The following is a 23,268-nucleotide window of genomic DNA, read 5'->3' as shown; positions in this document are numbered from 1 at the left end:
CTGTCTATAATGTACATACGTACAAACTTTTGTATATGAAGGCTAGCACAGATCACGAGTTATAGTCGTATTATACTTCAATTCAGTTCGATTTCCGAGCAGAACACGTGCCTGCTGTGCTTGTCACGAACCGGGATTTTCTAAAGCCAATTAGATCATCAAAATTAATAGAAACTAATAATATTGTATAGAAAGATGTTGATGTCCATCAAGTATGTGGTTGGCAGGCTGAATAGGCCTCGGAGATTAGCGAATTTATTGCAACATTGTGTAGGAGTTGAATGACAGATAAGTAAGGCATATGACTTAATAAGGACTTTATTATAAAGGAGCTAAACAGCTATAGAATCAGGGATCTCTAATCTCTAGGCCGTAGCTAATGGTTCATAAAATTGTTATTATTATTATTTTTTCATATACAATATTCTCATTTCATTCTATATATTTAAAATGGAAAATAAGTTGTTTTGAATATTTCATAGAAATTCGCTTGTCAGCAAACCTAAAGGTTATAGATCTGATCAATTTCCTGAGTCATTCGAACTTCCAACTATCTGCGAAACTACTTTGACCAACTCATTGAAGCAGTTTAATTAGTTTAATCTCACAAAATGAAAAGTAATTTTCACAATAATCGAAAATTTCAAACTCGAAATTTCCCAATCATAACGATTACGTCCTTGCCTTCAGCATAGGTCGCCCCACTTATCATCTCATCACATATTTTTCCACAACCAATCTACGTAGATTGTCACGTTCCAAAATCTCGATTTTTTCCACACCACACAAAGTGACGTCCATCGTAACAGCCTTGGGGGGCCCATTACAACAGATCGGATCAGAACGGATGGGATGGGTTGGATCGGTCGGATCAGGAAGTACGGACTGGCACACTTTCCTTGACGTAATGCCAGCTCTGCACTGGCTGCTGCAGTGCAACGCCTGACCGACTTATCAAAGAAATCGATCCGAGGCGTGCGCCGCCGTCGACTTGGGCGACGAAAAGGGGGTCGGATTGGAAGAAGCTCAAGAAGGTCACTCAACGCTCGGCGCTCGCGGCAGCGGGCTACGTCATCGAGCACGCCAGCGGCGCGTGATTCGATCCGCAGCAGAAACAAAGCCCAACTCTGCCGGTTGCCAAGCCAATGCAAAATCGCAGCTGAGAGAGTCAAGAGTGGAGAGTGGAGAGTGGAGAGTGGTGTGGAGTTGGAGTTGGAGCTGGATGCGTTCAGCGAGGTGCAAAGTACAGCTGATGCACACAAAAAAATTATCTTCAGAATAAACTTAAGAATTTAAATGTTAAAATCTTGCCCTAGGTAATTGCAAAAATTTTACATAGAAAATAAAATTAATATTATACTAAAGATTCATTTTCAAAAATGGTATTAATTAATACGAATTCTTAGGAAGACCTTATGTTATACCAAGTATGCTAATAATTAATGAGTATTTTTAGGAAAATATCACGACACGTGTCTAGAGCATATTGGGTTTTACCACAGCTAAGTTTTCGATAGGTTATATAAAGATATTCAACAATTCCGAAAGAACTCATATTTTAAGATATCATTTATGAAACCATATCATAAATTTTCATATGAAACCAGATCGTATTACGTGTCATTATATTTTTTTCGCTCTGTGTGAAAAAGAAGGGGAGCCTTCTGCTCTGCTTGGGGGTTTTCCATGCCGCTGTCCATATCATTTTCGCATTAATTACGGGGCAGCGGCCGGGGCTATCGTAAGTGGCTGCCATTATCACTGGCCGCTGCATTTCTCTCGCCTGCAGTTGAATGCACTGCAACAAAATGGGGGTACCACCTCTCTTGTTTTCGGCAATAAATCCCAAGATTCCGATCCCGATCCCAATACCGATCTCGATCACGCTGTTCACGGCGATCATCGACCGGGAGCATGCCTCGCAGTGACCTTTGGAACCGTTCACGGAGATTGCCCAGATTGACAGCCGCAGCGCAAATTAGTACTTAATCTGTCTTAATACTTTTTTTCGCCACACGTTCTTAGGCGATGCCTTCATAAATTTGTTTCAGGATTTTGCTGGGATTTGTGTTGCCAATAAATTTTGGCCATTTTGGCCAATTCGGAAGCTCTCCGGCATTAGCTTTTGAAATTTGCACACGTCGGTCAAGAGCTTTTGTAGGTTATGCGGAATAGGCTCGAAAAAAGAAAAGATATTCATCAGCGGACGAGTGGCAATCAATCACGGAGGAGGAGGCCTCTGATCGATATATTGTTCGTTGAACACCTTGATTAGTTTTTAATCAGAGAATGAGTTTCCGCTATGATTTCAGAAATTTCCATGCTTCGGGTAATGCCCAATTATTCTGATATCGATTTTATGATATTGTAGTCTCTTCACAATTTTATTTCACCACAAAAAACACAATCTAAATTGGGGTTCGCACTCTTGTTCATTAATTATGAATCCATGAGATTGTGATTTTCTTCTAGCTTTATTGATTGCTTAAAAGCTTGGAGATTGTTTTAAGTCGCCATTTATTAGTTCACTCATTTGCACATTTGTGTAAAAAAAATATATACTTTGCGTTATATAACTCACCTAACTGAATTATAATCCGTTAAAAATTTAAACTGCTTTCCTCGGATGCCTTGCGAACGTCCTTGAATATTTATTTTTCCTTTTTAACTGTTTTTGCAAATCATTTGCACAGAATAATCATTGTTTTTATTTCACCATTTGAACTTGATCTCCTCGGAGTGACAAGCAATTATTTATTAAACAAAACAAATCCGTTTCGATCTTTGCTTTCTGACCGAAAGTGTGTTTTCACTGAATTCCACCAAAGTCACTAAGTATGTTTTGAGATTTCAGAAGTATTGTGTGTCACCACTTGGTTGATTATTTCTCGATTTAATTTTTGGTCCGATCGTTGGGAACGTCTGCGTGTGAATAATTCCACGATGGACGGCAGCGACCGCAAAGGCTGCCCTGGAATATATGCGACAATGGTGTGGGTATGGGTGTGGGTATGGCCCAGTCTGCAGGCGGTAGACAGGCAAGTTGTTTGATAACAGCCAGCAGAGCTGTGATTTGCCAAGTGATGCGCAATTTTTTTTTATTTTTCCCGAGAACGGGAGCGACAGAGACCGGTGATCTGATAAGGCTCGACTTTCCCCCCTCTGCCACGGCATCACTCTCTCCGGCAGCAGCGCTCCAAAATCCGGTTGACACTCGGCTCGGTTCCGATCGCCTCCTGCGTCGAACACCCACGCCGCACAGTGGGCGAGGTAACAACTTTTAGTATTACAAAAACTTAATGCAAATTTCTGCAAAGCAAGACAGTTTTGTAGTGTCTTTATGTATGTATATTTTCAGTTTTAGTTGTGGTACATTTATTGTGACCATATAAATATTCAATGATATAATTTAAGCAACATATAATTATGAGCTGTATTTACTTTAGATAAAGTATTTTAAAGCCAAAGAAAGTTGATAAATAGTTTAACGTGTTTCAAGTTGGGCAAGGCACTATTTTTTGTTGTCAATGTTTTGTGCTAACAATATTAATATTATCATGTTTTCATCGAAGATAGCACGATCTGTGTTGTATCCACATTTGTTCCACTGTGCTCCGGCCATCGAGCTTCCAGCGTCAAACAAGTTGCAGGTCTGATGTTGGAGCTTGATCGCCAGCCGAGCGCGCGGCATTCGTCACCCGAAACGTGAGCTGACGTCGGCCGGGGTATTCTGTGTCTGTGTTCGTTCCAACAGGTCCAAAGTTCAGCGCCTGCCGGCTCGTTTGATAGCGGACATTTCTCTTTGGGGGCTAAATGTGGGTAACGAAAGCGTACCGAAAGCGAATCGCACTCACACGCCCCGCCGATACCCATCGCCTGCATCTGATAAGCCAAAGTCTGTTTTTGTTTGGTCCCTTGGCGAGCTAATCGCTTCATTTTGGCCAATTTACGATGAGCTTTTACGACGTTCTTGAGGTTTCTTGTTTTCGTTTTGCCTTTTGTTTCGGTTGATTAGCATGTGTGATCGAATATTTCGGAGTTTTCACGCCCGTCGAGCATGGGCCTTTCGAGATTACCATGGAGGACTATAGTATGTAAATTGTTTATATAAATTAAATCTTGCTGAGGCTCAGCTTTCGGGCCACATGACGAGCGACTGATTAAGTCTGCCTCGGATTTTTGCTTACCTTGAAACATCTCAATAAATCATTCACCTTACTCAAACCTAATCAGATTCAATATTCAATATTCAGGATCGAGTCACGATCCCTGCCGAGCTCCTCCTAAATTCGAACTATGGAGCGCGTGCTGAAAAACACGTCACAAAACTAGGCTTATCGATGCCGGGCCTCTCAGAAATTCTAATTTTATTAGAAACAATGTTTTAGTGGCATAATTAAATCTAAACTGAACCGATTACCTAATTTGTTGTACCCTTTCTTAGGGAATTCCGACTTTCGAATAAGGTTTGCACAAGGAATATTTAAAAAAAAAACTTGATTGGTGGATGAATTATAGTTCAGAATTAAATATATTACTGCAGTTCATTTTATAATTTCAGAATTATTCATCTCATTAAAATGATTAATGGTGGCCTTGCTTGTCTAGACTTTGTCATTGCATTTGATCTGGAAAGCACTACGTATACGCTTTAAAAATGTTTTAAAAATGCGCTACAAAGTTCAGGCTCCAAGCCACCTTCCCCAGAATTGAAAATACAAAATATTTCCGGCATGCGAATATTGAAAATATGCTCATTAAGAAGAAGGTTAAAATATATTCATAAAATATTAGAGAATATATGGTTTTAACCAAATAAAATGGTTGGTTTTATAGGTCCCACAAGAGCAAAGTCTTCTGATTACAGAGGATTTCTTGTTGACAACCGGAAAGTAGCCAGACATAAACACAAATGTACAATATTAATTCTATATATACTTTGATAACCATTGATAACACCCACGACTTTCGATTTAATTATAAAAAGGAATACACAAAAGTACACAGAAATAAAAATAATCATTAGAGCGCAGATTAGTAGTATATGTTATGTGTAGGAGAGCCTTAAGCAATTCGTCAAGGCTGAATGCGATTTGAAATATTATTTATTTACATTTGCTTGCTAAGAATGCAAATGAGGTATTAAATTATAAAAGTACCATTGGATCTCCATCTACATTATTGATATATAAACATTATCAAGTTATTTGTCATAGATAATAAAAATTAAAAGGTCAAAGTAGATCTTTAGAATTTAAAGTACAAACTCTAAAAGAATATTCACTCTGACGTCTCAATAAATGACAATACTACTTGAATCGAATTGATCACAACTCGATGATTCGATAGTTAATTATTTGAAATTCCAGTTTTAAATTTATTTTATAAGCATTAGAAATTATAAACACAAAGCAAATGATTCACATATTTCTATAGGTGAAACAATGTCTAAACATGATCGAGTTTTAAATTCTATAAAATTTATATATTTAATACAAGATTACTTATTTACATTTTTTTTGTTTTGCCCTATGTTGGCAGGAAGAAGAATGTGTTTTTTTTTGACACAAATTGCTTGTGATTACTTTGGTTTTAAAGACCAAACCTTTATTATTGATTCTGAGAACGTCTTTTCCATGGAAAAAATATCTTTGGTTTTTATAAGCCTTAATAAATTCCATTTTAAGATAGCTTAAATTTCGTTAAATTTTTCGTTTCGATTAAAATAAAGCTAAAAATCATTTAGCAATCTCATTAGCATGTGCTCACGGATGGAGGGTTTTCGTTGGAACAGGTGTTGCTCCGATTGTGGTCTGTTCATGTGGGCTCAGCGTGAATCCTCGAAGAGATAATCGAAAAGAAGCCAAAAATAATTAGCCAGCTCTTGCTCGGGCTACAAGGAGTGAAATTAATTAAAAATTCAACTGAATGAAGGGGCGCACTTAATCAGTTTTCGCTGGGGGAACTTTCCGTTCGCTGTGTAAATGCGAGGCAATTGAAACCAAGACCGAGAAGTAGTAATTGCGAAGACCCAAATGACATTGTACCAGCTCGATGTGATGGTCCGAATTGACAACTTTGGACTTTGGAGCACTCGAGGCGCCTGCATTCGACGCTGGAGAATCATTGGGAATCCAGAATTCTGACTCGGAGCAGCAGACAGACAGGCTAGACGCCATCGGGCTGTGCTTTTGGCGGCGGGGGTATATTTAGATTTTCTCTCGGGGGACAAAGTCCACTTACGAGTCATGCGCCAGACGTGTGAACCAAATTCGAATTTTATCGAATCGCACTCGCACTCAATTCACTCAATCATCTGGCTGCAGTAAAGAGCAATTAACGCGAATTGCCAACGCGGCCACGCATGCAGCTCGTGTCCGCCGGAATTTCGAAGGGGCGGGTTACCCCCTAACCATCCGGAATTCGAAATCCGGAATCCGGAATCCGGATGATGCATAGAACAGACCCCACGAATGCCAAGTCGTGACGTCCCTCCCATGTCCACTCTGGGCCAAGAGATGACGCAGTTGGCACTCGGTGGTTTACCCGCAATTTGCCTTTCTTTCCAACGCCTTTTGCCAAGTGATGTATAAATAAATCGGTGCTTTATTATCGCCGGCTAGTGTCCGATCTAAAATTAGCGCTATATATTCTCGTTTACTTTGTTAAATTATTTTGGGTTGATGTGTGGTCAGTTTTATGCTCTCCCAGAGACACTCGAGCCATGCGGTGCCACACACATGCCGTGAATTAGTGGGAAAGGTGTTAACGAGCACTCCCAGCGGGTTAATCAAATCAATCTGACTGTCAAAATAGTGTAAATAGATAAATTTAGACGATGAGGAAGCAATCTGACTTGGCGAATAATTCAATCAATCTGAGAATTGATTTCGGTGATTAATAATAATATTATCAAAGAGGCAATAAAGATGTTTTGAAGAAAGTTTGCAGTTAGATGTACTATAGCTTTTCTTACCTGTTTAGAATGAATTTGGTGCCAAAATATCTCATTAAATACTTTGATTATCATTCTTAAGGGGTTTTACAGAGTCATTCTGAGTACAGAGGCTGAAGAAGTATTCACTCTGAGGTCTCAAAAAAGGACTTTTGTACAATCTGAATCGTATGGATCCACAACTCGATGGTTCCATATGTCTCAAACTTTCTGATTAGCCAAATTAACCTTTGTAATATCAGCCAATAGGGTCTGAATGATTCATATATATTTCGATTGGTGAAACAAAGTCTAAATATGATAGAATTATCAGCTGTCGAGTGACGACGATTAAAAGAAATTAAAAAATTTTGCAAAAACTGCCGAGTGCAGATTTTGACTTCAGATTCATGATAAGGTGCATATATATATACACTATGTAGCAGCAGCCAAATAAACAATAAATATGCAAACACTTTATAAGTTAGAATAAGGCACGTGTAGCCTTGCCCTAACCTCGACCACCAAAAATATTGATACCAAACAAAAAGTAAATAAAAAAAAACATAGGAAAAAACCAGAACAAAACTACAATCTAATCTAATAATGCAGGCAAGCGGATTTTAGGGGAAAGTGGAGCATTCCCTCACCGATGCGCTGCCCCACCTGCCGCAATTTGACACAGAAATGGCCCCGATATCAATCGATTGCCTTCGATGACACAGCAACCCCAATTGCAATTGACCACGGCCGGATCGAGCGCGTGCCGCATTCGCTTATCGCCTACGGGGGGAGCAAGTTCAAGTGCCACTGCCCACTGTGCGAAGGCGATAACAGCCACTGTGCGGCGGCGGAGATAAGTGCGTGAACGAGTGCGTGTTTACATACCGCTCTTCGGTTCAACCATTCATTAATCATGGTGATCGATTGCGATCGGCCAAAAACGATGGCCGTTCAATTAACTTTTCCGGCCATTACTGATCAGGTTCTCAAGATAAACAAAATGGCGGGGGGAAATCACGAACTATTCTTGTGTAAGCGTATGGGCAAGCGAATGATAGAGTCGTGAAGGCAAAACACTATCCAATATCGTGATTTACTCAACTTTTATAGATTACTTCTAGTAAGTCATGATATTTATGTATTTTTAAGTTGAGATATTTACTTGATATAAAACCCTTTTAAATTTAGAATTATTTAAAGCCAAAAATATATAAATGGAAGGTATTGTAGATTACCCCGGAAACCTTCAGGGTATACCAAGAACAATCAATACAAAACCAAGAATTTACGAAATTTCTAATTAGATTTCCTCTTTATATTCTCTCTTATATTAAAAACACCCAAAAAAATATTAAAAACAACTTAAAATCAACTTATTTTTATAATACCTTTTGTCATTTATTTCTTTATTTTTTGTCTTTTCCTTTGTTTTTTTCTTCTGTTCCTTCGGTCATATTATGTATTTATAATATTTTTAGTTGTTCATCTTCCTGTTTCATGTTGAATTAATCTTAACTTGGTTTAATTATTTTATTTATGTATTACCATTTACTTATAATTTCCGGTTTGTTAATTAGAATAATGAGCAAGTTTATATTAATTTATGTAAGTATGCGCTTTTTTACTTTTATCTTAACAGTTAGGTTTTTTGCAAATATTTTTCCTTTACTTTTACTAATTCTTAAAAGTTTTCATTTACTTTAATCTATTAGGTGAAATTCTTTGTAGACTTTTCATCCAAAATTAACAAAAGCATTGTCTATATATGTTATCTGTGTGTGTGTGTGTGTAGGGGTGTGTCATAGGTGAGTGTGTTTGTTTAATAACAAAAGGTGTGTGTGTTTTAATTTATAATTATCCAAATTTGAAGCTTCTTCGAACAATTTCGATATTTATTTTTTGTAAGCCGTTTTTGTGGGTCACTGGAATATACAGATATATATGAATTACACTTGTTTACACATTTATATGTATTTCATACTGTTTTGCTTTTGCGATAAACATTTATATTTTCAAATCTCATAATGACAAATTTAATGAAACAACAATTTCTCTCACAACTTAAAAGTTGCTTGTGTTTAGCTTAGTTTTCTCTTTATTTCAATGCCTTCGACAACAATAACAGAATTTATTTACGTTGAATATTACTTGATAGAATGCCTTGAGTTCCAAATAACGATTTTAGTCAGTAACTGGTTTTTCTAATTTTACATGAATGTATGCGTAGTTGTCGTTCCATAATATAATTCCCATTTTTCTTGAGCTTTGGTCTCAATTTATGTTCTGAATGCGGCAATTAAAAATAAAAACTATAATAAGAAAGAACAGGAGCGGCAAATAAGGAAGTGTTTACTTTCTTTGTGTCTGAGATGTCTGAGGAGAGAGAGAGAGTTCTTAAAGAATTCGCCCAATTACATATTCTATGCAATTGTGTGCTTTTTATTTCGCATCGGATTGCTTTTTATAAATGTTCCGTATAGAAAGATGCTTGTATATAGGGTTTATAGAGAGCAAAAGTGTGTGTTTAGTATTATAATAATAGTTCATTTTCGTTTCATTCTTGTGGTTTTGTTTTTAGCAAAAAGCACGATTTCCAAAAAGCAAAAATCGCATTGTCAAAAATTTGATTTAATTGGTAAGTTAATAATGGTAGTTTTAATTGTTTTTCTTTTTGTTTTCCATTCCATTAAGACCAATAAACATTACAATCGTTTTTCGTTCTCGTATTCATTTTCTTTTTCAGTTTTCTTTTGGTTTTTTCAATATAGGTATTCATATGTCTTTAGAAAATTATGGACTACACATACAAACATTCGATTTCCTTATAAAAATAAACAAACATAGAAAATGTTGCAGAACGTTTATTATATTATTAATACATCTGTAAAGAGTGTCCTTTAACTTGTTACTTTGATATGGAATTTGTTTGTTTTGTTTTTTTTTTTGCAAAAAGTTGAATACATAAATATGTTTTATTATTTTCGAGTTGAAGTTATGCGAAGGATGCAATCTATATGCAATTTTACAATGGATTCTTGCTCGGATCCGATGAGAGCAGGAGTGAGTGAGAATGTTACCGATGGATATAGTGTGAGAGAGAGAGGGAGAGGGAGATTTAGAGGATATTGATGGGAGGGGTTTTTTATATTGTGTGTTATGCCTTCTCTGGCCTACCAGGTATTCCGTGTCCTTCAAACTTTCAACTGCCTCAGCACAAGCTCTCTCACATTCTCACCACTCTCGCCGCTTAAAGTCAGTCAATGTCCCCAGTCACACACACATGCATCACACACCCAAATACACTCACGACTCACACATTTCGGTCCAAAGACGCACATCAAGTATACGCACTGGTGTACCGCTCAACATGCACGCACTGCAACATGATCATAATTCGTCGACATTGTCATCGTTTAACAAACAGCGCTTACGAGTTACGACTTACAATTGATTACTGGTTTCAAGTTGTGTATTATAAATAGGGTTTATTACATATATGTATGTATTCTTTATATTAAGTATTCTGCTAATATTTCTTCTAATGCTTGTGTGGATCTTCCCTTGCCTGCGCCGTCTCCATCTGCGAAACACCCAGCCCTAACTAACAATATTATCTAGGTTTCTATGGGTTGTATGAATGCTTTTTCGGTTTCCTTCGTCGACCTTTGACCCTTCCACCGTTGACAGCTTATAGCCGTCGAGGCGGTAGGGTCTCGGTGACCTTTGAAATTGCTAATGCTTGGTTAATGACGTTCGAGTTAAATGTTTCGTTTTTATATATATATAGTTCCTTACATAATCGTATTTTATAATTTAAGTTAATTAGTAGTTATTGATTTATAAATTTTGTTACTTAGTATGGATTTGTTTTGTTTTTGTTTTTTTTTCGTTAAGTATTTTTAATGGAAGACATTTTTTATACAAGTTTAAGACACAGAAAATATTCTTTCTTTATATATTGTTTTGTGTGTTTCGTAGGTGTTGAGGGTGTTGAGAGTGTCTATGAGTGAGTGTAGATGTGTGTAGGTGATTATGTAGGTGTTTCTATTTGTTTTGTTTCATTAAATAGTTTCGTATGTTCGTTTAGAAAAGAAAAGAATGCATAAGTATTTCTGAACTCCGATCGATATGTTAATTTCTAAATAGTAAGTGAAACGTAAACAACAGAAATATGATAACTTTAAAGGTAAATCAGAAAGTAGGAGTAGCTCAGTTATTCGATTTGCTTTTCTTTTCCTCATTTTGTATTATACATATTATGCATATGAGGTTTGTATAAAAATGTATACAAAATAAATTATTATTATTTATTTATTTTTTTTAAATTTCTTTGCTCTTTTTGTTTATTTTCTGCAAAACAATTAAAATATTTTGTTTTCAATCGACTTGTTCTCTTCGCCATCATTTAGCTGGTTTTATGTTCAAAATTGGATGTATGTACGATATTAACTGTCTATAACTTTGTTTTTTTTTTGTGTACCTTTGTTTTTTACATTGCTGTCGGGTAATTCAAGTCTTCCGTTTGTTCAGTGAATTCGATTTAGTTCGGTTGTAAAATATATATAATACTTTATATTTGTGCGTACGCAGTTGAGTTTAAAAGTAACTCAATCTAGTTATTACTCGTGTTGTACGATAGAAAAAAGAGGAAAGAAACGAATTATTTATCGGTAGGAATTTTGTTCATTTTGAATACTTTCTTGATACTATATACACAATCTGATCGACTGATGGCTATTTCTCGTTCGTTTTTGGGGTTTTTGCACTCATATTTTCGCGTATTTTTCTGTCTCAATTATTTTGTAATTGGGAGAAAATCACTGACTTTGATAACGGATAAACAAAGCTCGCTCTATAAAGTACCATAATTGTTTAATTTAATTTAAAGTATTCAAGTTATTGCACGTACAGATTAAGGAAGTTACCTTTAGCTATCGTTTTGCCTAAAACATCTCCTGCAAATTATTGTCTACAAACATATGGATATAAACTCGTTAGTACTTATTATTTGAGTAACGCTGCTCGCGGCAGCAATCCGTCTAATAAATATTTGATTATTACCTTTGTCCCTCGGCTAATGTGGTGGTTGAGGGACTGCTAATAGTTCCTACTTCGGCTTATCAAATCAATTAACTCAAACTGCGTATTTCCCCGGATCAAGAGTGACTCTTCCGCCTCCTCTTCGACAAACCAAATGAAAAAACAAAACCCTAGTTCTCACACCTAGTTCTCAGAGCATCCTTAGTGCTCATATCACGCATTGGCCAGCACAAAGGTCACGGTCACCATCAGGACATGGGCCACGATCACCGAGCCGGACATGTGCAGCAGGGGACTGCCACGGCCGCACTGCTGGATCTCGATCTCCTCCGGATGATAGTTTATGCATTTCCTGGGTCGTCGCCGGGACTCTTGCTCCTGGCTCTGTCGTCTCGTACTGCAGGCTCCTGCAGGAAAATCAATGATATGGGACTTATAGTAAAGCTTTCCGGATGTAATGTCGTGGAAAATACCCACCAATCACACCCGAATCCTCCAGCGGCTCAATGTCCAGCTGCTTGGAGCCACATGGACACAGAGTGTCCACCACGAGCAGAATGAGATTGCTGTGAGGGATCTTTTGAACGCTAAATGGACGCTCGCAGCCGGAAGCATGGCAATTGGTCAGCTTGCCCTGAAAGAAGATATATATTGGTTTACAATTCAAGGATGTTATGTATGGTACCCACCTTGAGTGGATTGTTCTGGCCACCCTGATTAAGCCGTTCAGGCTGGAGCATATACAGATCTGTAGCCAGATCGCAACGCCTGGCGTTCTGAGGATCCGGCGTGAAACGAGGTCCAGCATGGGGTTTATGCTGCCTGGCAGGAGGCGGCGTCGTATATTCCTATACAATTAAGCAACATTTAATGATTTATTTTAAATTTAAATATGTATAATATTTACCACATCGGCGGTGGTGAAGAACTCATCCATTTCCTGATCCACCGGCATGTTGTATTCATTTCCAAACTCGTATTCATCCGAGTAATTGTTGTCCACAAACACAACATCCTCGTTGTCGTAGGTGTACTCGTCCTGTGGCCAGGCACGCAGTGAGGCTGGCATTAGGGAAATCCAGGTGGCACTCAGGGCCACCAGGTGACTGAAGAACCAGGAGCCCAGGCGATTTGGTTTCAGGATGCCACCGGCAGCCGTGTATGGATTGTCCGCATCGGAGCAAACCCCTTGATAATCGTTGACTGTCACCCGCTTGTAGATCCGATCCTGTACCAAGGAGTCCATGATGGTGCCATCGATCTGTCCAAAGAACTTGCCCGTATGCTCCATCTCCTCGGATATGATCACAAAGCCACTGTTATCCAGCACATAGCAGTCCAGGTTATCTGAGGCGCAGGTTCTTTTGCAGCCCGTCATTCCAGTGCACTGTAAGAAAATTTCTTAGTTTGGAATAATAATTACAAGAATAAGTAACAACTCACGGCAGAGGTGATGTTTATAAAGTGTTTGGCCAGAGAATCGTGCTGGAATTGGAGGCCAACGACGCCCGCCGGTGCCTTGTGTCCGCGATGCTCCACAAACATGGCATGAGAGGCTGTCACCAAGGTGGCATTGGACTTGATGGCATAACCAGAGCCAAAGGGCACGCTGTACACAAAGCTATCCGGTTCCACCGAGTGCTGGTCTACGGCTCGCTTATACCAGGAAGTGTCCATGGCTCTCACATTATCCTCGCTAAAATGCCTACATGAGTGAAAGAGTAGTTTTATGAATGGAAATGGAAAGAGTATATAAATCCTCACGGTTCGGGGGTATCCTCGGGTCTCTTGATGTGGTCAATCCAGCGCAGAAGACCCGACCTTGTGGCCACGAACGAGGTGGCAACCACAAACTTCTGATATCCTTGCCTAGGAAAACAAAGAAAATGCAAATTAGATTTCTCAGAATTGGTTCAGGTTTCATAATTCAGGGCCAGCGTTAAGTAGATCTACGGGATATTCCTTCAAGCCTAATCCGTGGGCTGGTCCTCTAAGGCAGTGGCATTTATTCAAAGCTACTCCAACTCCATTCAAATTACTCATCGATTTACCTCTTTAGTATTGCCATTAATGTGGCGATTGGACTATAGAAATTTATTCATTTTAAAATTGTGCATTTTAAAGTCAGAAAATTAACATTCAATAATTATTTGCAGTGGGGAAGAATTTTTCGTATTATGGTTATTCATGTGAAAAGTACAAGGTATTAGCAAAAGAAGAGAGAAATGTTGGCCATCAAAGAAATAGAGTGAGGAAAATATGTGCGGAGAGAAAACGGTTTTTCGGTGCTTTAGTAAAGTTTATAAACGAAAAGCCAGAAGCAAGTTAATAAATGTATACAACAAGTAATATTGTGATAAATAATAAACAAATATTTAAAAATGTAATAAAATATATTGAGTGCTTTTAAACAAAGAAATAACAAAATCTAATTTCCAAATGCTCGGCAAACTTACTGCTTATCCTCCTTGCCGCTGGAGGTTCCAGTCGTGTTCCTATCGAGACCATCGGTGACCATGGCGTCGCGCACCAAGCTCTGGATGAGGGTTCGATCGCAATAGTAGGGTTCAGCCTTGCGAGATCCCTGAGAGTTCAGATGCTGCGACCCAAAGTGGCTCGATCCGGGCGCATTGCCGTTGGAGCCACTGTGCATGTTGTGATGTGGTTGCGGTGACTTGGGTCGAACCTGTGGAGGAGAAGATTTTTCCGGATTAACATTATTCTCGATTGGGTGCACAGACCCATTCCTCCAGAGTTCGATTGCTTACCGACATCCACTTCCAACCTGGGCGTCCGGCACGAGCCAGAAAGTGCAATACCTGCTCCTCTGGTGACCCGAAGCTGGGCTCCTGATCCCGCGAGGAGTACTCGCCAGAGCTCTCCCTTTCCTTCTCCAAATCGCTTACGCTATTGTACTCGCAGTACACCCAATCCGGGTGTACGCGCCAGTTGTCTCCCTTGAAGTATTCGGTAACTGGAAAACAAAATAATAAGATTGAAACCCTGTTCAGAAGTGGAACTTTTCCAGGGAAAACTCACCATTGTTACGCGAATGCCGGATCTCCTGCTGGGAGACAAACTCATGGCTACCGTATTTCTCCGGGAGCACAATAGCCAGCGTAAAGGGAGTATCCTCAATGGGACCATAGAAGTATCTGTGTGTCCTGGTAGACACTCGCTTCGACTCATCGTAATGGTTTAACACGGTAAACTCGGTCTCGCCCTCCTTGGGTCTGATCATGTCACCACGCATCTAAGATTCAGAGAGAAGTTATTAGAAGATCTAATATAAAATATGATCTAAATTAAAATATATAGAGGTTCATCGTTGTTTATTTCATATCCTTTGCATATCAGTTGCAAACATCATTATCCATTTTAAAAGACACCATCAACCCACCTCATTGAGGAGATTCTTATTCATCTCAATAATCTCGTTGTTGTTGCCAATCTCCGTCTCCGGCAGTTCCAACTCCGTGATATCGACGGAGGCATACTTGGGCTTCAGTTGATCAATATACTGGTTGGCGTCGCTGAGGGGCCGCAGATCCGGATGGTAAAGAGCCCGCCCATTGTTATCGACGATAAACGAATAGCCATTCGGACCCAGCTTGTGCTGGGGGATCACCTTGCGGATCTCCTCGATGGGCACATCGGTGCCCACCACGCCCAGCAGATTGGCGACGCGCACCGAATGGTTTCGTCTATCGAAGACCGGAGTTGAAACTGTCGTCACTAAACGGCGCTGGTACTCCGAGTCGCGTCCCAATCCGCCCGATTTGCCGGCCACGAAGACCGGACTCCAGTGGACGGGATGATCTGCCTGGTACATGATCATAGGTCTGGCCATCACCAGGGCGTAGTCGATCACCTTGCGGCGAGCCTCCTCATAGTCGTTGATCTGGACGAAGAAACCCTTGTTCGAGCAGGCCATGTCATGCAGGTTGCTCCTACTGCCAGAGTCGCTGCCAATTAGGTACGTGAAGATCCTCACTGGCATGTGTGGCCAGTTGTACTGCTTGATCACATCCTTGTGTGACTCCGAGGTGCTCTCCGTGATCAGCATGATGGCTTGGTTGCACTGACTCCCAGCTCCAGATTGGTTGTACTAAAAGAAAGGCGTGAATTCAGTTACTCCTTCTGTTGTCCTGTTCCGGATGCGTTTTCTTACCTTGTGCAGCAAGCTGAAAGCATACTCCAGACCGGCTGTAAAGTTGGCTGTATCCTGCAGCTTTATGGCCTTAACGGCTGACTTGATTTCCTGGATATTATCCGGCGTGGCTCTAACCATGCGATCCTTGAAACAAGGCACTGGCGTCTTCACCGCCTCCGAGAAGGTGATGAGGTTCACAAAGTCGTCCTCGCCCAGGGTATCCAGTATGTTGAAGGCAGTGGCCATGCCCAAGTCAAAAGATTTCTCCGACATGCTCGAAGAGGAGTCCAAGAGAATCATCTGCGGGATTGATTTATATTATATTACGTATATTTATTAGTTATAGAATATGCTCACTATATCCTTGGGCGAGGAGGCTGCCTGCACAAACCAATTGTGCGTGCGAAAGTCATGGATGAGCTTGCTGCCCTTGGAGCCCTCTGGGGGCCAGGCAGTGCCCGGAAAGCGCCGCAGGAAACCCGCGGAGGAGCCAAAGTATTGCCAAGACAGGGCCGGATCTTGCTCTAAGTTGTTCTGGAAGAGCGGGTCCAAGTGGGCGCTCCACTGCAGCGCCGACTTGACATCCGCCTCGTCCAAGTCGACGCCGTGCGGCACCAGAATCGAGCTTAGACTGAGATTGACCGGCAGGCGCTCGAAGCGCCGCATGAACCGGATGTCCATGTGGCGTGCTCCATCCGCCAGCTTGCCATCGGCATTGTACTCGTTGATCCGCCGGGCATCATAGTGCTGCTGTCCACCCGCCGGCGATTCCGCCTGTCCCTGGCCCTCCAGCTCCGAGAGTGCCGCCTGCTCGGCGGAGTCCATCAGGCGCTGCAAGAGAGTAAGGAAGAGAGAGAGAGAGAGAGAGAGAGAGTTGTTGCACATCAATCTGCTTAAATATTTCCCATTTCTCCTCTCCGGCGGATATAAGATTGGGCGTGGGTCGGAAAAGTTGGAAAACTTTCCACGCTTTATGCAATTTATTCTCTTGGCGGAGACTTAAATTGCACAAAGCAATGGAGTTTGCTTTGCTTTCTTTTTGGCCAACTTTTAGTTCAGCGTGGTTGTGTACACTGAGAGTCTGTGTGTGTGTGTGTGTGTGTGCAGTAAGTGTGAGGATGTAATGCAGAGTTTCGTAGTAGTATCTGTGCACAGTGCAGCTTAAAAGTATGCTACCATGTACGTTATTCACCCCCCAGAAGCATGTTTAGGGTTTACTTAGATCCACAATATCAATTCGAAATCGTGGTGTTTTTCTCTCTTAAGCTGTGAAATTGGTTTCAAAAAGAATTGATGCTAAATATACTTGTTTAGACTTTTATTAAGTGAGTTTGGAGAGTTTTAAAACAAAGCTTTATCTTTGCTTTTAGTATTTTTATATAGCTTTATGATTTTATGATACCATTTCATAATTTGTAATCCCTGCTTAAATAAGCTTCTGTTCAATAGCAATGGCATTCCCATTTCAGATTCAACAAATCACTGGGACTGCTGTGCGGGATTTTGCAACTTGGCGCACAAATTATTTTCACAAGTTTAGCCCGACGGTCCCCACAGTATGCATTTTCATAAGACGCAAACAAGAACTTTAGCTGCAGCGAAATTAGACCCAAAGGGGGCAGATACTTGCTCCGAAGGAGGACAAACACCTGCAGTTACAGACACAGACACAGACCGAAGGGTGGGCCTCCTCCTACTCTCCTTTGGTCCCCGCAGGAATCGTTGGAGCTGGCATCTCCCCCCTTCCACCTGAAGATGATGCTGCAGTGGCCAAAGAGCTCGAGCTGCATGTGGGTGCATTGAAATAGTTCAACTACTTTGGCACAATGGGGAATGGAGGGGGAATGGAGAGCTGGGAGTGGGGAAGACAGGCTGCAAGATGGAATAAAAATGCTAGAGTCTCTCTGGGGTCCAAGCCCGAAGAAGATTTCAATGTAAATTGGCTGCCGTTGGGCGAACGTTGGCGCCACGGGAATGTGTCAGCGGCTCAGACAAATGGTAGTGAGAGGAGAACCAGAGGGGAGCCCCTGAAAACTTATTTCCAGGTGGAACGACTCCCACTGCCACTGCCACTCCTACTCCCATTCCAAAACTCCTTTCCCACTGCTCTCCAAAGTTATTTGCACATTTTTCGAGCGCTCGAATTAGTTAAGGAGTCTTAAAGTTTGGCCAAAAAGGTGTTGAGTGGCAAGCTAGTTAAGGCATTAAATAATAAACACTGCCAAAAGTGAGTCAATAGAGAAAGGAGCACGCCAGGAGTCTGGGTAAGTGAGCGGATCCTGGCATCTGGGTGGAAACTTCCTTGTGCGGGAAGAGTTCCAATCGGATTTCGAGTCCTTGGTTGCCATGGCCCCAGGGCAGGTACAAGTAGTTAAAGTTGCTGCGAACTAGTTATTCAATTTGGCTGCTCTCGTAGATGTCTGTGGTAGGTGGAAAATAAGGGGGTTTCAGAGGAGTTTTTACCAGACTAAAGTTTTAATTTAAAAGTAGATTAGGAGATTTAATCATTTGTAAATGTGCGAGGTGGAAGCTTTAACATTTGGAGTTGGAAAAATGCAATTAATACTGTTATCCTCGAGTGAAAATAAATGTTCATGAATTAATAGTTCATTTGCAATAAGATTTTGTTTGACAAAATATAAATTTATATTTGTACCTATTATCCTTAGTATCTCAGTTTTCTAAGAGAGTTCAAAGTTATATTAAAAATATAATTAAGGTGGATGTTCTTTACACTTTGCAAGAGGATATGAATCCTTTCATATTTAAGAATAAACTTGATTGTATTCCCAAATTGCTAGCTAAATAACTTTGAGTTATTTCGCAAGTTTAACATTACAACGAGGAAATCCAGGTTTATTGAGAAGTTTCTCATCCCTAATTGATTCATCAATTATTTTATGCAAGTGGCTGGCTGTCTCTCAGACACCCCCATTTTGATGTCCTCCAAGTCTAGCTATGTCATACCCATGTAAATAATTTCCAACATTCGTAGTCGCTTTGTCTAACATGGCTCGAGATGGGGAAACAAAACAAGAGCGGCAGACAAAACATGGCCGTGTATTATGAAATATTTGTTGCACATTTTTTCTGTTCTTTTTTTTACAATATTATGCACTTATGGAAAGGTCAAGGCAGCCCCGACACAGAAGCAAAGTGCACAGGAAGGGCGCCAAAAGTGGGGTGGCTGCGAGACAGAAAAGGGTTGCGTGGATCAAGCTGGGTGGTGCGCCGGGTGACAATGGGGCGTGGATGGGGACCGGGTCTTGGAACAGACCCTGAGCAATGCCCTCTCTCGCACACAATTCTCATTTGACACCAGCTGGCTTCCCTGTCGCTCGTCCGTGCAGCTGTCGACATCTTAACATTCAAAAGCCAACAATGACAATGCTCCCAAGGAGTGGGGTCTGGGACTCCCGGGAGGCGGGTCTCTCAGATCGAGACGGAGACTGAGACTGCGGCTGCGGCTGGAGGAGACCTGCTCGAATGTCAGCGGAGCAGTGTCTGGGCTCTGCCGGAATTAGCAAAATGCAGCTACTTGCACGCAATTTGTTCGCAGGCAACGTTGGGCGTTGGCTGGAGCAACAGCCTGAAAGTATGCTGGGGAAGAAAAAACGAAACCCGCGTTTACCATTTGCCAAGTGAAAAGCCAGAGCCAGCCGAGTGACTGCACTCCTTGCAATCCCTACTCCTTGCCAGTCCTCCGCTGACTTCGCTGGATAATGCAAGATGTGTGTTTAAGCTACGATTTCTGTCCGCCCTGAGTCCTTTCTCTGCTCAGCTTTAGCCTTGGCTTCCACCTCCTTCTTTGGCGCACATTTTTTTGGTAGCTCAATATATTTGCCGTCTGAATGGACGTGCCAAATGTTGAGGCAATAAGTTTTTCAGCCAAAAGAGAAATTTATATTACGTTTTAATATGGGTTCAACTAAATATTTGATGATGGGACTTAAATGCATGAATTCTCCTTGTGCCAACCCCATGATTAGTGGCTGGGAACGGGTAGAGACTGACATCGAGTGGTTGTCACCTGTGTCTGCCTCTGCCTCCTCTGTCTGTCCAGCAAAATCTGTTGGGTATTTTTTCAGCCACAAGTATGACTGTCTGACTGAGTTGCCGCACCACAGTCACAGTCACAGTCACAGTCACAGTCGCATCTGATGCGGTCTTCTTTGGGGGATTATAAACGCTTTTTTTCCGGGCCAAAGTGCAACTTTGCATTGTGGTTTGCTTCTTTTCTTCCGGGGCGGCAATGACTTGAGCACGTATGTATCCTGCTAAGCTGTGTGGTTTCAGTTTGGCATAAGCAGCAAGTAAAAGAACCTCATAACTTTAAGCCACATTACACAAAGTTACATGTGTGTGTTGTTTAGAATGAAAAATTACTATAAAAACTACTTTAAGCCTTTGGGGTATAAAATAAGGAAAAGTAAGAGCTATAAACTGAGTCTAACGTTTCCTTTGATATATGAAATATGATGTAAATGTTTAGATACTTAAGTCATTAATTGTTAAGGAATAATATCAAAGATCATAGATCTCCTGACATTCATAAATGTGATCTGGTTAGCTTCTCTCTCACAAGTGCAATTACAACGTTAAAGTAGAAACTGTTACGAAATATTTACGCTGCAACGAAGGCTCCGAAGATTGGCCTTCCTTTCTTGGCCCATTTTTTTTGTGGCAAAGGCAAATGCTTTTAGTGTGAAGACATTTACTTGCCACGTTGTTGCATGTTTCTATTTAAAACACCCGAACAGCTTTCCAATACACTCGATACACACACACACAGCCATCTCTTCTTGGCCATCCATTTTCTCTCGCATCCGTCTCGCTCTAACTGCTTCTGCCATCTCGCTTGCACAATGTCAACGTCAAAGTGCAAGTGGCATTATAGCAAAGAAGTCAACAGCGAACAGGAAGGCAGGCAGGGGGAGGGTATGGTATGGAGTGCCCTCTTGCCAAAGGAATACGAGACCCGGCAGAGACACTGCGGAAAATGTATGGCTGCTAGGGCAGAATGGGGCGTGGCAGTGGCCCCCTTTTCCCGCCATTAAATGCAATTTTAAAGTCAATTTTAACTGCGAAACGAATGCAAATAAATGCTGTCAGCGACAGGACACGAGAGAGTCAGGACACAGCGATTAGTGGGCAGAGTGGCGGCGCGTAGGTGGCAACTTGCCACTGCACTGGCAACAGTTCAGTTAAAGCGGCATTGACAGGCGTTGATAGAAATCGAATTAGCAGCGGCGATTGCCACACGTTGCCAGCACTCAGTGTTGCACAGACCCAAAACCCCCGCTCCTTCCGCCCGCCAAGGCCAGCGGGGGGCAGGGAGGAATACAAATTATTACGCATACGCCACCGAACAAAGTGGAAAATGAGATGCATGTGAGCCTGCCTGCATGTGGCTGTGACTGAGTGTGTATTCGTCTGTATCCTTGTGCGAGTGTGTGTGGCATCTGCAGTTGCCTTTATGTTTACAGGCAATTAGCATTTTAATGCCGCACCAAACAAAAGGCAACTGCAGGTGCCCGAGCGAATGATGCGAGGAACGGGAAGGGACAGAGGGGGAAGATGCCACAAGGGGCAGTGCATGTGGGGTGGGGTGGAGGCCAGCAGGTGCTCGCCTGGTCGCGCACGAGTTGGTTTTCATTATTTTCCATGTTCGACATGAACGCAAATTGTCGACGGCAAGTGCCGGGAACTCATAGTGCCAGCCCTTTCCCTTTAGATTCACTTCGATTACCTCCAGTCAAAGAAAGTCATTTTAAGGTTGGTAAAATAACTTATAAAGCCATAGCTAATTAAATAAGCTATGAATATTATGGGGGTCAGAAATGGCTACATTAAATTGATTTAATATTTCTTATTTATAGTCTTTGTTTATATATTTGCAATCCCTTATAAATAATCAATACAACAAATGGAGCCTATAGAGCGGCTCGACTGATGTTGCAGCTCATTAATGAAAATTGAGGTCAAAAGTCGAGTTCACAAATAATTTAATTATAAGTTGATAACACAGAAATCTACTTTTTATTGTAAAAAGCTTTGATTTCTTGGAAAATTAAAAAAAAAATAATCACTCTGAAGACCACCTCATTTGTTGCTTTACTTTAAAGTATTGTATTGAATTATAGTATTGTATAAGCACGTGTTTCATGTTTGTTGTTATTGATATCAAGTCGATGAACGAAGTATAATTATTGCGCAGATAATCGATATATACGATGTTGTTTAGATACAAAACAGATCGAGTGGGAAACGAGTTTAGTTGCTAACATGCGCGTGCTATAAATATAACGTATACGCAATGTTGTTTGTATTTTACCCGTGGCTCAATGCCTGCATGTGCAGTGGTTTATTAACAAATATTTTGGCTTCACAAATTACGATTAGTGTAACATTGGATTTTGTTTATTTTATTTTATTCACAGTGCCCTAATTATGGCACCAATATCTGTTTATATATGTATTAAGTTCAATCCGCGTATGTTATCCCCTCTGATGCTGATTCTGAACACAGTTCAGGTGAGACTGTAAGTTTTGAATATCGATGACCAGGTTTCCGTTCTTCGAATAGAAGCCACCATTGCAGGCGGGAGCAGCTGCCACCCAGGATCCGGCCATCAGGCAGAGGCATCCAATGAGCAGCAGTAGGACGAAGGTGTGCGAATCCATTTCCAAAGCGAGCCGTTCGTTGCAATCAGCGGAGTGAAACTGTCCGCTTGGGGTGACTGCCGGCCGAGATTATATGCCGGCGTAATCGAATCGGGGAGATTCCCACAGTCCAGGGCCGCACTCGAGAGCCGCGAGCGTACTGCGCAGCTAGAGTGCCGCAATTACCAGCCGGGGAACAGGTCAACACAAGTGCTGGGAATCGCTGGGAATCGCATAGCTCTTCCCGTGCAAAAAAAACTCGTTGCTCGCCGGAGGAATTTCCAAAAGCCAATTGAATGACGACTGGACTTGTGTTTGCCATTACCCAGTCAAGTGAGGTATTCTCCACAAAAAAGAACGATTGCCTCGAGCTAAAGAACCCCCCTCTGGGGACGCCTCTGCTGGTCAGAGCTGGTCAGAGCTGGTCAAGCGGCTTAAGGCTTAAGGCGCCTCATAAAACCTGTATCTTTCATAT

General features: G+C 41.2%; 2 protein-coding genes across 4 annotated transcripts in view; both read right to left on the bottom strand.

The window, feature by feature from the left end:
• Positions 1 to 8,310: 8,310 nt before the first annotated feature.
• The window catches only part of stol (voltage-dependent calcium channel subunit stolid), a 46,693-nt gene continuing 31,735 nt past the window's right edge, over positions 8,311 to 23,268 (bottom strand). For 2 of the 3 annotated variants that reach the window (XM_020954498.2, XM_086832051.1), the window contains 13 exons: positions 16,488 to 16,961; positions 16,149 to 16,430; positions 15,378 to 16,085; positions 15,017 to 15,230; positions 14,746 to 14,951; positions 14,434 to 14,663; positions 14,029 to 14,061; positions 13,742 to 13,846; positions 13,421 to 13,682; positions 12,885 to 13,364; positions 12,667 to 12,825; positions 12,455 to 12,611; positions 8,311 to 12,384 (listed from right to left, as the gene is read on the bottom strand). In XM_020954498.2, coding sequence (XP_020810157.2) covers positions 12,191 to 12,384; positions 12,455 to 12,611; positions 12,667 to 12,825; positions 12,885 to 13,364; positions 13,421 to 13,682; positions 13,742 to 13,846; positions 14,029 to 14,061; positions 14,434 to 14,663; positions 14,746 to 14,951; positions 15,017 to 15,230; positions 15,378 to 16,085; positions 16,149 to 16,430; positions 16,488 to 16,961 — 3,504 coding nt within the window. In that variant the 3' untranslated portion in view covers positions 8,311 to 12,190. The remainder of the gene's footprint in view (positions 12,385 to 12,454; positions 12,612 to 12,666; positions 12,826 to 12,884; positions 13,365 to 13,420; positions 13,683 to 13,741; positions 13,847 to 14,028; positions 14,062 to 14,433; positions 14,664 to 14,745; positions 14,952 to 15,016; positions 15,231 to 15,377; positions 16,086 to 16,148; positions 16,431 to 16,487; positions 16,962 to 23,268) is intronic. The other variant, XM_020954497.2, reaches the window with a different exon arrangement.
• LOC110185575 (uncharacterized) lies at positions 22,453 to 22,853 on the bottom strand. The gene has a single exon (XM_020954502.2). It carries the CDS (start codon positions 22,812 to 22,814, stop codon positions 22,629 to 22,631), a length of 186 nt encoding a protein of 61 aa, XP_020810161.1. The 5' UTR covers positions 22,815 to 22,853; the 3' UTR covers positions 22,453 to 22,628.

Source organism: Drosophila serrata, unplaced genomic scaffold (genome assembly GCF_035046125.1).
Source record: "Drosophila serrata isolate PLE 108 unplaced genomic scaffold, ASM3504612v1 contig_245, whole genome shotgun sequence".
In the NCBI taxonomy this organism is placed as follows: Eukaryota; Metazoa; Arthropoda; class Insecta; order Diptera; family Drosophilidae; genus Drosophila; species Drosophila serrata.
This window is presented reverse-complemented; position numbering and strand designations above follow the sequence as displayed.

Bases quoted from the DNA above. Each gene is read 5' to 3' on its own strand.
- LOC110185575 (XM_020954502.2), bottom strand. From the start codon at position 22,814: ATGGATTCGCACACCTTCGTCCTACTGCTGCTCATTGGATGCCTCTGC.